Genomic DNA, 13,803 nt, shown 5'->3' with positions numbered 1-13,803 from the left:
CTGTGCAGCAGACGTTTTATCCCTTTTTTATGTGGCTTTGAAATAACATAAAAGAACTCCAGAGCGAAATCCTCAAAAGTCCCCTGAGTCTTATTTACAAAAGCTATAAAAGGCATTTGACTATTTGGGGGCAAATTTTTTATCCTCGGTGATTTCTTCAGCTCAGAGAGCTGCACAGCTGGTAGGACAACTGAAAGGATGACAGGCACCTGAAGTCTTAATTTCTGCGCTGGACTTTAGCAGCCAGTGGCTCTTCCTGTGGAGACAATTGTCTCTTGCTCAGCAGTTGCATAGAGTCAATCTCCATTGGGAACAATTGGAAAATGACCGTGTAACTATTTCCTTAATTTGTCTAGGTATCTAACCTTCTCCTTCTTAATGGCTCAGGGAAGGTAACAACTGTTCCCAAAGAAAATACACAAAGGAAAAATACAGCGTTATTGTTCTTTTCAGAAGCAAATTACATACCATATTTAATGCATCTTTTAAAACTAAATCCAATTTAGAGACCAAAAATAGAAAAGACTTGGGCTTTTTTTATTTGAAGTCCTTTGGAACTGGAGCTTAGAAGGGGAGAGTTCAACTTTGTTTCCCTAAAGCACTGTATTTCAATTGGAATACGAATCCTGTTCCTCTTTTAAAATCCCTGATAGAGTTTCTATTAATGCCTTTGAGAAGGCTATGTTGAGAATGTTTGGCTTGACCCCAGTTTTGCTTGTAAACTCCCAATGCCATCTGCAAAACAATGGATAAATGTTAAACTGGCATGCAATAATGTTGTTGATGTTTGGTGCCCAATCTTGGACTTACTCTAATTTATTGAAATAGACTACAGTTGACTAATTTCATACATCATATAATTTGAAAATCTAAAAGAATGTATGGGCCTCAGTGGCACAGTGGCTAGAGTGCTGTACTGCAGGCCACTTCTGCTGACTGCCATCTGCCTGCAATTTGGCAGTTCAAATCCCACCAGGCTCAAGGTTGACTCAGCCTTCCATCCTTCCAAAATGGGTAAAATGAGGACCCAGATTTTTTTAATAAAGTTTTTTTATTTTTTTTCATTTTCATAACATATAATCACATGTATACTATTACATAACCAACATCATATTGTATTATTAAATGCTTACATCAATTCATCTTACCAACAACTCCCAAAAACCAATTATTGGCTCTTCTACTCTCCATACACCATATTTGAACCTTATCCATCACTTAGATTTAGATTTGTTTAGATTTAGATTTGTTTATTTATAGGCCGCCCTTTTCCCTGAGGGGACTCAGGGCGGCTTACAATCAAAAAAGGGAAGGGGAGTGTAGGACAATACCAAAAAAAAGATGTGCACAAAGTAAATTAGACAGTAAAACTCAACATTCACTCAGCATTCGGGAGGGGCGAAAATAAGATTATCCCCAGGCCTGACGGGCTAGCCAGTTCTTGAGGGCTGTGCGGAAGGCCTGGACGGTGGTGAGGGTACGAATCTCCACGGGGAGATTGTTCCATAGTGTCGGAGCCGCAACAGAGAAGGCTCTCCTCCGAGTAGTCGCCAGTCGGCACTGACTGGTGGATGGGATACGGAGGAGGCCAACTCTATGCGATCTGATGGGACGCAGGGAGGTAATTGGCAGAAGGCGGTCTCTCAAATAGCCAGATCCACTACCATGGAGCGCTTTATAGGTGGTGAGTAAGACCTTGAAGTGCACCCGGAGACCAACAGGTAGCCAGTGCAGCTCACGGAGGATCGGTGTTATGTGGGCGAACCGTGGTGCGCCCACGATCACTCGCGCGGCCGCATTCTGGACTAGCTGAAGTCTTCGGATGCTCTTCAAGGGCAGCCCCATGTAGAGCACATTACAGTATTCCAGCCTAGAGATCACAAGGGCTCGAGTGACTGTTGTGAGAGCCTCCCGATTCAGGTAGGGCCGCAACTGGCGGACCAGGCGAACCTGGGCAAATGCCCCCCTGGTCACAGCTGAGAGATGGTGGTCAAAAGTTAGCTGTGAATCCAGGAGGACTCCCAAGTTGCGGGCCCTTTCTGAGGGGTATAAATTTTGCCCCCCCAGCCTGAGTGATGGTACGTTGGTCAAATTTTTGGGAGGGAAACACAACAGCCACTCGGTCTTGTCTGGGTTGAGTATCAGCTTGTTTGCTCTCATCCAGTCTTTAACGGCTTCCAGTCCCCGGTTCATCACGTCCACCGCTTCATTGAGTTGGCACGGGGCGGACAGATACAACTGTGTATCGTCCGCATATTGGTGGTATTTTATCCCGTGCCTTCGGATGATCTCGCCCAGCGGTTTCATGTAAATGTTAAATAGTAGGGGGGATAGGACCAACCCCTGCGGCACCCCATAGGTTAGGGGCCTCAGGGACGATCTCTGTCCCCCCACTAACACCGACTGCGACCTGTCCGAGAGATAGGAGGAGAACCACTGCAAGACAGTGCCGCCCACCCCTATCTCCCGCAGTCGTCGCAGAAGGATACCATGGTCGATGGTATCGAAAGCCGCTGAGAGGTCCAGGAGAACTAGGATGGAAGCATGGCCTCCATCCCTAGCTCTCATCAGTCAATGCGACCAAAGCGGTTTCTGTGCTGTAACCGGGTCTGAAGCCAGACTGGAAGGGGTCAAGATAGTTAGCTTCCTCTTTCTTCTTTCTTTCTTCTCCCTCTTTTTTCTTCTCCCTCTCTCCTCCCCCTCCCTACCTCCATTCTTCCCTCTGTCATCCTTCCCTTCTCTACTTCCCCTTCCTCTCTGAGAGGACCCAGATTTATTGGGGGCAATATGCTGACTCTGTAAACTGTTTAGAGAGGGCTGTAAAGCACTGTAAAGTGGTATATACCGTATTTTTCGCACTATAAGACGCACCGGTGTATAAGACGCACCAAGATTTCGAAGAGGTAAGTAAGAAAAAAGTTTTTGTCCTCCCCAGCCCCCAGGAGCACTCTGCAGGCTCCAGCAGGGCTGGGGAAAGGCAAAAATGCCCTTGTTTTATGAAAAACGGGTGGAAAATGGACTGGTTTTTTTTTTTTTTTTTTTTTTGCAAAAATGGAGGCATTTTTGCCTTCCCCCAGCCCTGCTGAAGCCTGCAGAGTGCCTGCTGGGGGAAGGCATAAAAGGCCTCCATTTTTGCAAAAAAATAGCCAATTTTTGCAAAAATGGGATGTGGGGGTGGGGCTTCGGGAGGTCAAAAATGGCTATATTTGGCGTATAAGACACACCAACATTTCCATGCTCTTTTGGGGAGTGGGAAACATGCGTCTTATATTCCTAAAAATACAGTAAGTCTAAGTGCTATTGCTATTATAAATAAGCACAATGTGTAGACTGATTCCAAGTTAATTCTTACCTTTTTAATCTCAGTGGTTGAAGACTTGGCTGTGCCAAAGTTGAAGGCTAGAAAATCCATAAGTTGACAGTGGTTATAGATAGATATATTTACTTTGCCCTCTCTCTATAAGGTTGCATCATAATTTCCCTCTTTCCATAAGCTACCCTTTGTAATCTTCAAAACCATAAATCACAAGTTTCTGTTAGTCAACAAAAAGTCAATAAGGGGGTTTCCAGTCACTAATAAATGCCATTGTTGAACTTTCTCTATCTAACAGGTTAATTTTGCCATTTCTGTCCTCTTCATCAACTATTCCTCTGGTGTGGGTATTTCAGAATATTTTCCATTTCTGCACATATAATTTCACATATAGTTTCACAGCAGTAATCATGTACAAAAGTAATCTTCCATGGATCTTTTCTAATTGACTGTCCGTTAATGAGTACCAAGAATTTATCTGAAAACTCCCATTACAGTATCTGATTTCCCTGAAGGATTGAAGTACTTTGCAGGTAGAGTTTGAAAATTGGATGCAGGCTTTTGATACATTCCCACTTTTATGGCCATGTATAAGATTCATTTTTTTTCTAAGAGTGATCAAACATGGCATTTGGACAAGAGCCTCTGTTAAGGAGTCCTGATTAGATTGAGATGCAAGCTATAGATCTATACAATTAAGTTTGAGAGATGCTGAAATCTTACTGAACAAATTTAGCTTTATTCAGCATTAGGTGGGACACAGTTGGAATTGTACATCGAGTCTCTTATCACGATAGGATGAAAATAAGAATTCAAGAGAACCTGATAAAAGTGCAGGTAATAGAAAAGTAAAAGTCTCTTTCAAGTCTAGTTCTGCTCCTGATAACTTTGTAGACCGTTCCAAACAGTTTTCTTGGCAATAGAATTAAAGAGCTTTACTACTGCTTTTTCCCAGGATGGTATTCCCCCCCCACCCCAATTTCCCATCTTCTCTACAGTCTTAAAATTCCTTGTAGTTTTCCATCCAAATATTTCTGCTATGCTAAAACTTCTGAGCCTAAATGAGGTCAATCAGATACTGTCACCTCCTAAGAGAAATTTGAGGCATCTGAACACAAGGTTGAAGGGATTTGGCACACTTTTTGACAATAACAATGATGATTATTTCTCATCTGCCCGATAACCAGATCTGTGGAAGATTATTAAAGATATTTAAAACAGTTAAAACAAACAGACAAACTAGAAATGTTAATAAAGACCACAGGGAGGATACAATAAAAGTGGTTTAAACAGCTCCCTCCCAATACAACACAGACATTAAAAAAACACACATACAAGTAACCTCACTCCAAAAATTTCTACTGGAAAATAAATGCCTTAGGCAGATACTGAAAATACCATAATATATGCTATTCTTGACTAGTGAAAGAACAAATGAAAAACCTTATTCAAATGATATATTGGTGTTGAGAGAATGGAAATTTTGCCAAGTGAAAGAGAGCAGTTGGCTGATGGAAAATTTGCACAGTAAACTTGTAAAATTTCTACCCCTGATAAAAGATTAAGTTGTTTGCCTCCAAGCTATTATGAAAATATTAACGCTTTCACTAAATTAACAAATGACTAAAGGAAATATATATATTATATAAAAGCAAAAATATAATACCAACAACTCCAGAATAATTTTAAGAAGGATCTTGTTGATAGGATTATACAAATTTTGAAATTTATTCAGAAAATTTATTGGAAAGCCTGGAACTATGGATACATCCCTTCCTAAAAGTAGATTGTTTTGTCTTCTGTTCAAGCTTGAGACAAGATGTAGCTGCTTTAATGAGCTGCATTTGCTTTAATCTGTCAAACTATTAAAGGGATTGTGTCTTTTTCAAGCTTACAGAAACTTTGGGTATTGAATTCACATGAAACACCTCTTTTAAATCATTTGAAGTATGCACAGATTTACCCCATACCATGGAACCAAATTGAACAGAAAAAAAAATTCAGGACTGTGCTTTTTATTGATGGTGATTGATCTTAATAACATAGCTATTGTCTTTTCATTTTATTTTCTTGGCTCAGGATTGCAAACTTCCCCTTCAAAGCATGCTGGCTATTCAGTCCGGATGGAGAATGCAGTTCCCATAGTCACTCAGGCTGCTGGGGCTCCGCCCCTTCAGATCCAACCAGGGCTTTTAGCACAGGTAAATAATTAATAATTTTGGATCAAGCAACAACTTTAAGGAACTATATACGGAGTTGTCAATAAAGAAGAGCGGTTCACCTGTGGGAATTATTGTGAATTTTGAGAATGTGTATGCCGTTATTTGACCTTTCCGTCTTTTTATTTGTGGAGGGAAGAGCTTTCTGGGATTTTAAGCTATTAGACAAACCCTCCTTCCATCTCTAGTTTTTTCTTAAGTCATTTGTCCCCAGCCATGCATGACAACAGCTCTTGCAAATATATTTGATTTCCCTACTTGTCTTCCATCAAGTAAGAATGCTCCGATTACACATGGCTTTGTCAAACTAGCAAGAACAAAATTGGGCTAGACGATCCATTGAGCTGACTCTATTTCTGGTAGCAGCCTAGACTAGAAACTCTTATTTCTTAGAGAATTTGCTTAGTAAGCTTCATTAAGAAGTTTAAAATAACAGTACAAGAATTATAAGCAATCGTGCTACTTTCAAGTGAGAAATGTTCTGTAAATTAGGGCAGGAAATTTCTGGGGTTTTTTTCTCATGCTTTTTCAGTGCAAAGGAGGAATTTTCTCTTTTTAATGAACACGAGGCAATCTGCATCAATTGATTCTTTTGAAAATAGGCATTCAACTTCTTATCCATCTGATAAACAACTCTCAAAACTTCAGGCCACACTCAAAATACTGCTTTTGCAAGCAGATCCTTAGGGATGCTGGTTATCTCATTTATCTGCCTTTTATTTCCAATAAAATTATTTTACACCAATGCACAAAAGTGAATGTGGTGTTTATGTCAGGATGATCTGGTGTCTTGGATACCAGAGGATTCTCAAATACTGCAAATCACTGCCTTGCCTGGATCTTCTTCCAGTTGCTTTTCTTTTGGGGCTTCCAGGCTCCCCTATCTTGGAAGTCAAACATAAAACATGTGTTGTTTCTTTCCATTCAACTTAATATGATCTCCTGTCCTTATGAAGGGTCATCGTTAAAGGATACTTGACTGACATGCATGGAGTCCATCTCCGTGAAAACTTGCCATCCTTCTCCAAGAACCATATGTGAAGGAGAACTGTCACATGTATAAATCAAATTCCACGAAAAAGGGGAGATCATTCACAACACAAAAAAAGAAGAAAATAAGTTTTATAAACATCAATATGTAAAATATTTGGACAGAAGTACCTTGTAAAATTAGATTAATTGTCTGGCTCTGTGCATGGGTAATCACACAAATTACACCCAAAACATTTGACAGGCTTCTGAGTTGGCTGCATTACAGTTGGCAATTACAGCAGACAGACTAAAAATACTGAACTGATGCAAAGGCTTAATCACTAACACTTAATCAGATAAAGCAGCAGGGGAGATTGTTCAGGTAGTAATTATAGCATCTGAATCAGGAGTATGCAACGTCTTTAGGGGTCAGAGGTCATGGTTGGCCTTTGAGTGATATATTAGGGGCTGCACTCCCAAGAATTTAATGAGGTCAGAACATTCAGACTCTGGTGTTCTCTCAAGCACCTTTCCCAAAAATTTCGAAAATGCTACCCAGCCCTAATACTATCTTTTTCTGTCAGTTAGATTGATAACTTAAATAGGAGTAATTATAAGAGCAAAAAAAAGGAGGTGGGGAGGCTTTGATTCCTTACAAAGCCAATCAAACTAAGCCCAGCCCTTCTTGAAGCCTGCCATAATCACCACCTGCAGCCTCGGGACTGTGTCAAACTCCAAGAACCGACCCTAGATGTCTGCCAAATTTTCTTTTTAATGTGGCAGAAGAGGTCTATGGAGTACCTCAGTCATTCAGATCATGATTGTCCCAAAGGTACTTTTTCAGGAGGCAATTGGACTTTCTTATTTTTCTTTGAAGATGTTTTGCTTTTCATCCAAGAAGCTTCTTCAGCTCTAAATGGATGATGGGAAATGGAAGGATTTATATTCCTTGCAGACAGATGGTCATTTGCATTCTTTTAGATAGTCATGGAGGCCACTTGGGAGTTTATCCTCAGGGTCACCTGAGCAAATGGTTCTTGTAGTCTGCAATTTTTCTGGAAATCTGTCCATATCTCACATCATTCAAAGGGTGTTCATCCCAAAGTGCACAGCTAAATGTCTATGGAGATTCTCAGTCCATCAGGTCATGGTGTTGCTTTTTCAGGAGGCAACTGGATTTTCTTGTTTTTCTTTGAAGACATTTTGCTTCTCATCCAAGAAGCTTCTTCAGTTCCGCCTGTAGGGTGGGGAATGGAAGGCATCCTGCAGCCAAGAAGGCTTGACACACATTTGTACTACTCAGGTGACCCTGAGGACACAGATAAACCTCCAAGTGGCTTCAACGACTCTCTAAAAAAATGCAAATGACCAGCTGTCTGCAAGGAATCCTTCCGTTCCCCACTATCCTGCCAGAGCTGAAGAAGCTTCTTGAATGAAAAGCAAAATGTCTTCAAAGACAAACAAGAAAGTCCAGTTGCCTCCTGAAAAAGCACTTTTGTGGCAGAACATAACTAAAGACATGATTGGAAATGAACTACATACGAATATAAATGAAATCAAATGTATTTTATCTCTTGGGCCCGCTGTGTTGTTTTTTTCTATCACACCATTCAAAGGCCAAGTTTGGCCATCTGCTAAGAAAAGTTGCATCTCCATGCATTGTTCTTGCTTCCCCTTTCTTTCAGTGTGCAGTTAGGAAATAGGAGGGTGGAAAGGAAGTGTCAAGTGCAGCTTGCTTGCTACTGTGCCCTTCAAAAAAAATGCTATGAAATGGAAAGCTGTGTCTGTAGAGTATTCTAATCGCTTCTACAGCTGTCAAAGTTACACAGGGTTCTCTCCTAGCAAATAGGGAAAGGGGAGGTAAAGGCCTGACACTCTCAATGCCTGGTGCTTTGCAATAATCTCTAGCTGTAGGCTGATGGACCACAGTTAGTGTATCATCTTCATAGCTGTTGATTACCACCGGAAATGTGATACAACTGCTCAGGTCAATTTCTTGCCTAGAAAGCCTAGAGCAGGTGAAAAGACCAGCCTCCACAAGTGCATTTTCACCCCAGTGAGGCTAGTTTATCTGCTTACTAGTGCAAAACGTGACAGGCAGCTCCGGTTGCACCTTTGGAAAGGTAGCAGCTGCTTCTTTAAAAGGCAGGGGTCAGCTTTATCCCACCATGAAAGCTGGAAGGAAGAAAGTGAGAAATCGCTTGCCCCAAGGAATTTGGAAATCTATTTTCTATAAAATATATTTGGCATACCTGTGAGCGGTGCATGTGTAAGTGGGAAGAGATGGAGTGAGGCTCTCATAGGTCAAGTTTAAAAAAAAAGAATTCAGAAACTTGAAACTCTAAGTTCATAAAGAAAGAACAAGGAACGAAAAAGGAACCTGGAAAAGGAAGGTATCAGCTGGGAAAGATATATTCTTAGTAACTTTGAGGTTGTGCCTAATGCACACATTCACAGATGTGGCTGAAAGTAGCGGGACTTAACTATATAAGCATGCAGAAAGAGGAGAGAAAGCATTTGATATTTTCTAGGAATCTTCATGCAATCTTTGCACAAGGCATGAATAGAATAGAATAGAAATAGAATAGAATTCTTTATTGGTCAAGTGTGATTGGACACACAAGGAATTTGTATTTGATGAATATGCGCTCAGTGTACATAAAAAGGCAAGATACATTTGTCAAGAATCATAAGGTACAACACTTAATGATAGTCATAGAGTACTAATAAGCAATCAGGAAACATTCAATATCAATGTAAATTGTAAGGCTACAAGCAACAAAGTTACACTCAGGCAGTCATAAGTGGGTGATAGGAATGATAAGACTAATAGTAATAGTAATGCAGCCTTAGTGAATGGTTTGACAGTGGTGAGGGAATCATGGTTAATTAAACCATGTTGTACTGAATCAAGTCAAGTCAATGGTCTGGATTTGCAGAAAAACTTACCAGAAACCTGTTAATTGGTTCTTGCCATACCCCTTTGTCCTTCACTTTCAGATCATCAGAGGGGCACCTTTCAATTGTCCTGCTGTAGATAGATTTTGACTCTTAATTCTACTTTTCCTGTGATAATGTCTAGAACAAATACGCTTACTGAAGTTGTAACAAGTACAATTTTCTTGTTGGTTTAGGAAGAACCTTTAAACATGCTTGTTTACCTAGATCTTTTAATCATTCTATTTTAAATTGCTTTTCATCATTTTGTAATTTTATAATGTTATTTTATTATTTGAATAGTGTTTTGAGATTTGTCTTAAAATACACTTTTGTTTTATTTGTATTTCCGGGAAGCACTCTGAGCCATTAAGGGCCTGGGCAATCAAGCCCTTAACTGAGAATCAGTTTGATGTAGCGATTAAGGCATCAGGCTAGAAAACCAGAGACTGTGAGTTCTACTCCCACATTAGGCACAAATCTTTCTTGGTGACCTTGGCTCAATCTTTTCTCTTCACCCTAGGAAAGAGTCCACTTTTTTATTACTTTTTTATTTTTTGAATAAACACAAACACCTTAAAATCATCTTCCATTACAAATTGTAGAATGTGTGTCAATTGGTTACAAAGAACTTTCGTGCATCCCTTCCACAGTCATCACCTATGATTCATATCAAGTTATATATTTTACATCACATATATTTATATACATTGCTATCATCATACCTCATCCTTCATATGACTATAGTTGCTTTAACATCCCTTTATAACAAACATTCCAAAATTTAAAACAAAACCACATAGTGTCATTCCCTTTTCTATTTTCAATATCATCCAGCCACATTATACATTTATAACACATTCAAAATAAAAATTAATTCTGTTTAATAACAGAACTTTTGGACATCTTTTCTTAATCATTGTTTACAATTTATATTCTATTTCCCTTTTATCATGTCAATACAAATTATTACATTATTATCATTATCATTATCAGTCTTTTATTTAACAATAGTTTGACTAAGTTTAACTTACTTTTTCCCCTTTCTTTACCATTTAAAATTTATACCAAATTTCCTCTTATCAATACATATGTATTATTATCATTATCAATTATTTACCTAACTTTATCCATTATCACTACATTTTTAACATAATGCTCTAATTTTAACTAAATTTAACTAGCGTTTTATTATTGATTTTCATATCTCAACTTGTGTCGGAAAGAGACCACTTCTGAAAAACTTTACCAAGACAACTACAGGGAAATTCTAGGCAGCTTCTGAGAATCATTATGTTAAAAATGTAGTGATAATGGATAAAGTTAGGTAAATAATTGATGTGATTGAATGGAAGAAAAAAAGGTCTTTAATTAATAAGTAAAGCTTATGCCCAGGGCTGGCTTCATACATTGAAGTGCCAACTAGGCCAGTGATGGCTAACCTTTTCTGCACTAGGTGCCAAAACTGGAACTCGCGCGTGCACGCCGGAACCCAGAAGAGAGCAGCTGGCTGGTATGCATGCACATGGTGGCCAGCTACTTTTCTGTATTCCGTTGCATGCATGTGCACCAGCAAGCTGCATGTGTGCACCGGAACCCGGAAGACAGCAGCTGGCCGGTGGACATGCATGCCAAACCACCTGTCCAATGCTCATGTGCACAACAAAACCTAGAAGAGCAGCTGGTGATGGCACACGTTCTCACAGAGAGCGCTCTGTGTGCCACCTCTGGAACACATGCCATAGATTCACGATCACGGACTAACCCATCAAGTTTTAGGTTAGTGTGTTGCATGAATTTAGCCTATGGCTAAATTCATGGTTGAAACAGCTCTAGTTTGCACAATGGCCACCATTTCTGTCATTATCCTGCGATTTAAGTTTCCCCCAATTATCTTTGTTCATCTAAAATCTAGGTCCTGAGTTACTTTCTTTTGAGTCCAGGTTTTCAATCTGTACTCAGAAGTGATTAAATTGCCCTGCCATGGCATGTAGGAGGAATCCTAATATGACCTGTGTATAAAATCTTACCTACTTCCAACAGCGAGTTATCTGAGCAAGATGACACTTGCAACTGTCTTAAATGACGCCATCTGTACTTACACCTCTGTTAGGTGACAACATCTACAGAGCGATGCTTGCACAGCAGTGAAGCTGCTCAGCCCTCAGAATGAAGGCTCAAATGCTGTAATGCTGCCAAGTGTTAATTTAGAATTTACCAAGTAGGGAGAAAGCTCCGGACCTTCTCACTGGTTTGCTTGGGGTCTATTATTTTGCATTTCTAGTTGGCCAAGAGTGTTAATTCTTTCTTAATACCTGTTCTGACCTAGGCTTCCTGATACAGTAAAATGCAAATGATTATGTCCAAAACCTCTCTTTTTATTTCAAAGGCTGTGAATTATATTCATTCACAGCCCATAATGAGTTCCAAATAATAGTAAAGAGTTATACAGCAGGCTGCCAAAGTCCTTCGGGATAAAGCTGATAAGCACCCACCTTTATCTTCTTTGAAAATGCTGCCAAAGGCCACATGGAGCAAAGAGTCCAAACAGAGTTTCAGAAGGTAAACTGACCAGCATGAACCAAGTTGCTTCCTGCAAAGGCTCATGTGCCTTTGCTCCTCCTTTATGTCCTGTGGGAGAGGCCAATCACCTCCAAACCTTACTCCTGAGTCGTCCCTTCTGTTTCAACTGTGCTTACTTTCTGGCAGCTCTGCACATGCACACACTGGGAACAGAGGGAGCCTGTTCTTCTGCCTAGCTGCTGTCCGACTCTGGAGGCTCCGGAGGCAGCACATAACTCCCAGATGGCCCTAGTCCTTTCTCTACCTCTGACACAGAGCCCTTGTTCGAGCCTTCCCCAGACTCCAGGACTGGCCCATGTTCCTCCCCAACCTCCTCATTTTCCGATTCTGCTGTGAGCTCCGCAGGCTGCCAGTGGACCACAACAATACCTGGCACCGTACTTCTTCACAAAGATATATCATTTAAAAAAAACCCACTGATATTTAATTATATATTTGTTCTTTGGATAAAAGGCACAAAGACAAAAGTATATCTCCGTGTCGACTTGTAGCTAAATTCCATTATAGAGCAAAATTAACCTTGAACTTAGTAGAGTTTACTTTGAATAAATATTACATGCATGAATACCTACAGAAATGTACTTTGAAGACGGGATGCAAGTTAATCTAACTTAATTTGGAAGCAGGCCTACTAAATTCAGTGAATTTATTTGTAAATAAACATTATGTACCTTTCAGTGCTCTGAATATATTTACCTTAGAATAAGACCCATTGAACAGAGGTTATTAAGATCATTGCTTAATGCTAGTGATGTTGCCTGCATGCTTGGTTTGAGATAAGAATGATCTAAATTATATTATTTTAATCTCAAGGATATCTTTTAATGGTTTATCCCTTTTCCAGACTACTGCTACTAAATTAGCTATGCTGTTGTTAGAATGTTTTTGTCTGATTTGTGGTGGTCTGTTCCATGTTGTGGAACAACAATTTTCATCTGGAAACTGCATTGCATTGGGAGTAGTCTATAGAAGGCAGCAGGTCAACGATGGGTAGCATGATCCTTTCTCTGTCTTTTAATTATTCTCTTCTTTCTGATATTCTCTTTGAAAAAATATCTTCATTCCATTCTCCTCCATTACTCCTGGCAGAGATCTAAAATTATGCAGAATTTTGGATAATAATTGGGAATACTATATATGGGTTGTTTGCAGTGATCACTGAGGGTAGTAAGGCTCAGCACTTTCTGAAAGTCATTGCTGCCGGCTAATGGACGGCTGATTTTTGCCGTGGCACGACAAAACCGTGCTCCACTAAAGCGCGCCCGATTAAACCGCGTCGCTGATGTCATCAGCAGGGCGACAACAGCGACCGCGGGGAAAAAAGGGCGCTTTAAAAGCGCTTTGAAAGCAAGCCGATTCAAGTTAAGGTAAGGTTTAGGGTTAGGTTTAGGGTTAGGTTAAGGGTTAGGTTTAGCGTTAGGTTAAGGGTTAGGATTAGGTTTAGCGTTAGGTTAAGGGTTAGGTTTAAGGTTAGGTTAAGGGTTAGGTTTAGGGTTAGGTTTAGGATTAGGTTTAGGGGGGTTAGGTTTAGGTTTAGATGTTAATTTTAGCTTTAGCGTTTACAGCGTGCTTTTTTCGTCGCGCTGTGATGACGTCAGCTACACGGTTTCGTCGAGCGCGCTTTAGTCGAACGCGGTTTTGTGGTGGAACCATTTTTGCAGCCCAGATATAGTATTCCTATCATAGGTCAACATCTGCATGGGACTTTATTCCCACATTATCCTCTATTATTTATTTATTTATTTGCCGCCCGTCTCTCCCCCAGGGCAACCCTTTATT

The 13,803-nt window shown here is 40.1% G+C and overlaps 1 protein-coding gene across 4 annotated transcripts in view; it reads left to right on the top strand.

Annotated features, from left to right (window-relative positions):
• Positions 1–13,803, top strand: part of HIPK2 (homeodomain interacting protein kinase 2) — a 160,183-nt gene that overhangs the window by 125,780 nt on the left and 20,600 nt on the right. For all 4 annotated transcript variants that reach the window (XM_087723024.1, XM_087723023.1, XM_087723022.1 and 1 more), the window contains exon 9: positions 5,393–5,514. In XM_087723024.1, the coding sequence (XP_087579150.1) occupies positions 5,393–5,514 (122 nt within the window). The remainder of the gene's footprint in view (positions 1–5,392; positions 5,515–13,803) is intronic.

The sequence above is a fragment of the Thamnophis sirtalis genome, unplaced genomic scaffold (assembly GCF_051295495.1).
Source record: "Thamnophis sirtalis isolate CommonGarterSnake01/CBP01778 unplaced genomic scaffold, rThaSir2_p1.2 scaffold_9, whole genome shotgun sequence".
NCBI classification, from domain to species: Eukaryota; Metazoa; Chordata; class Lepidosauria; order Squamata; family Natricidae; genus Thamnophis; species Thamnophis sirtalis.
This window is presented reverse-complemented; position numbering and strand designations above follow the sequence as displayed.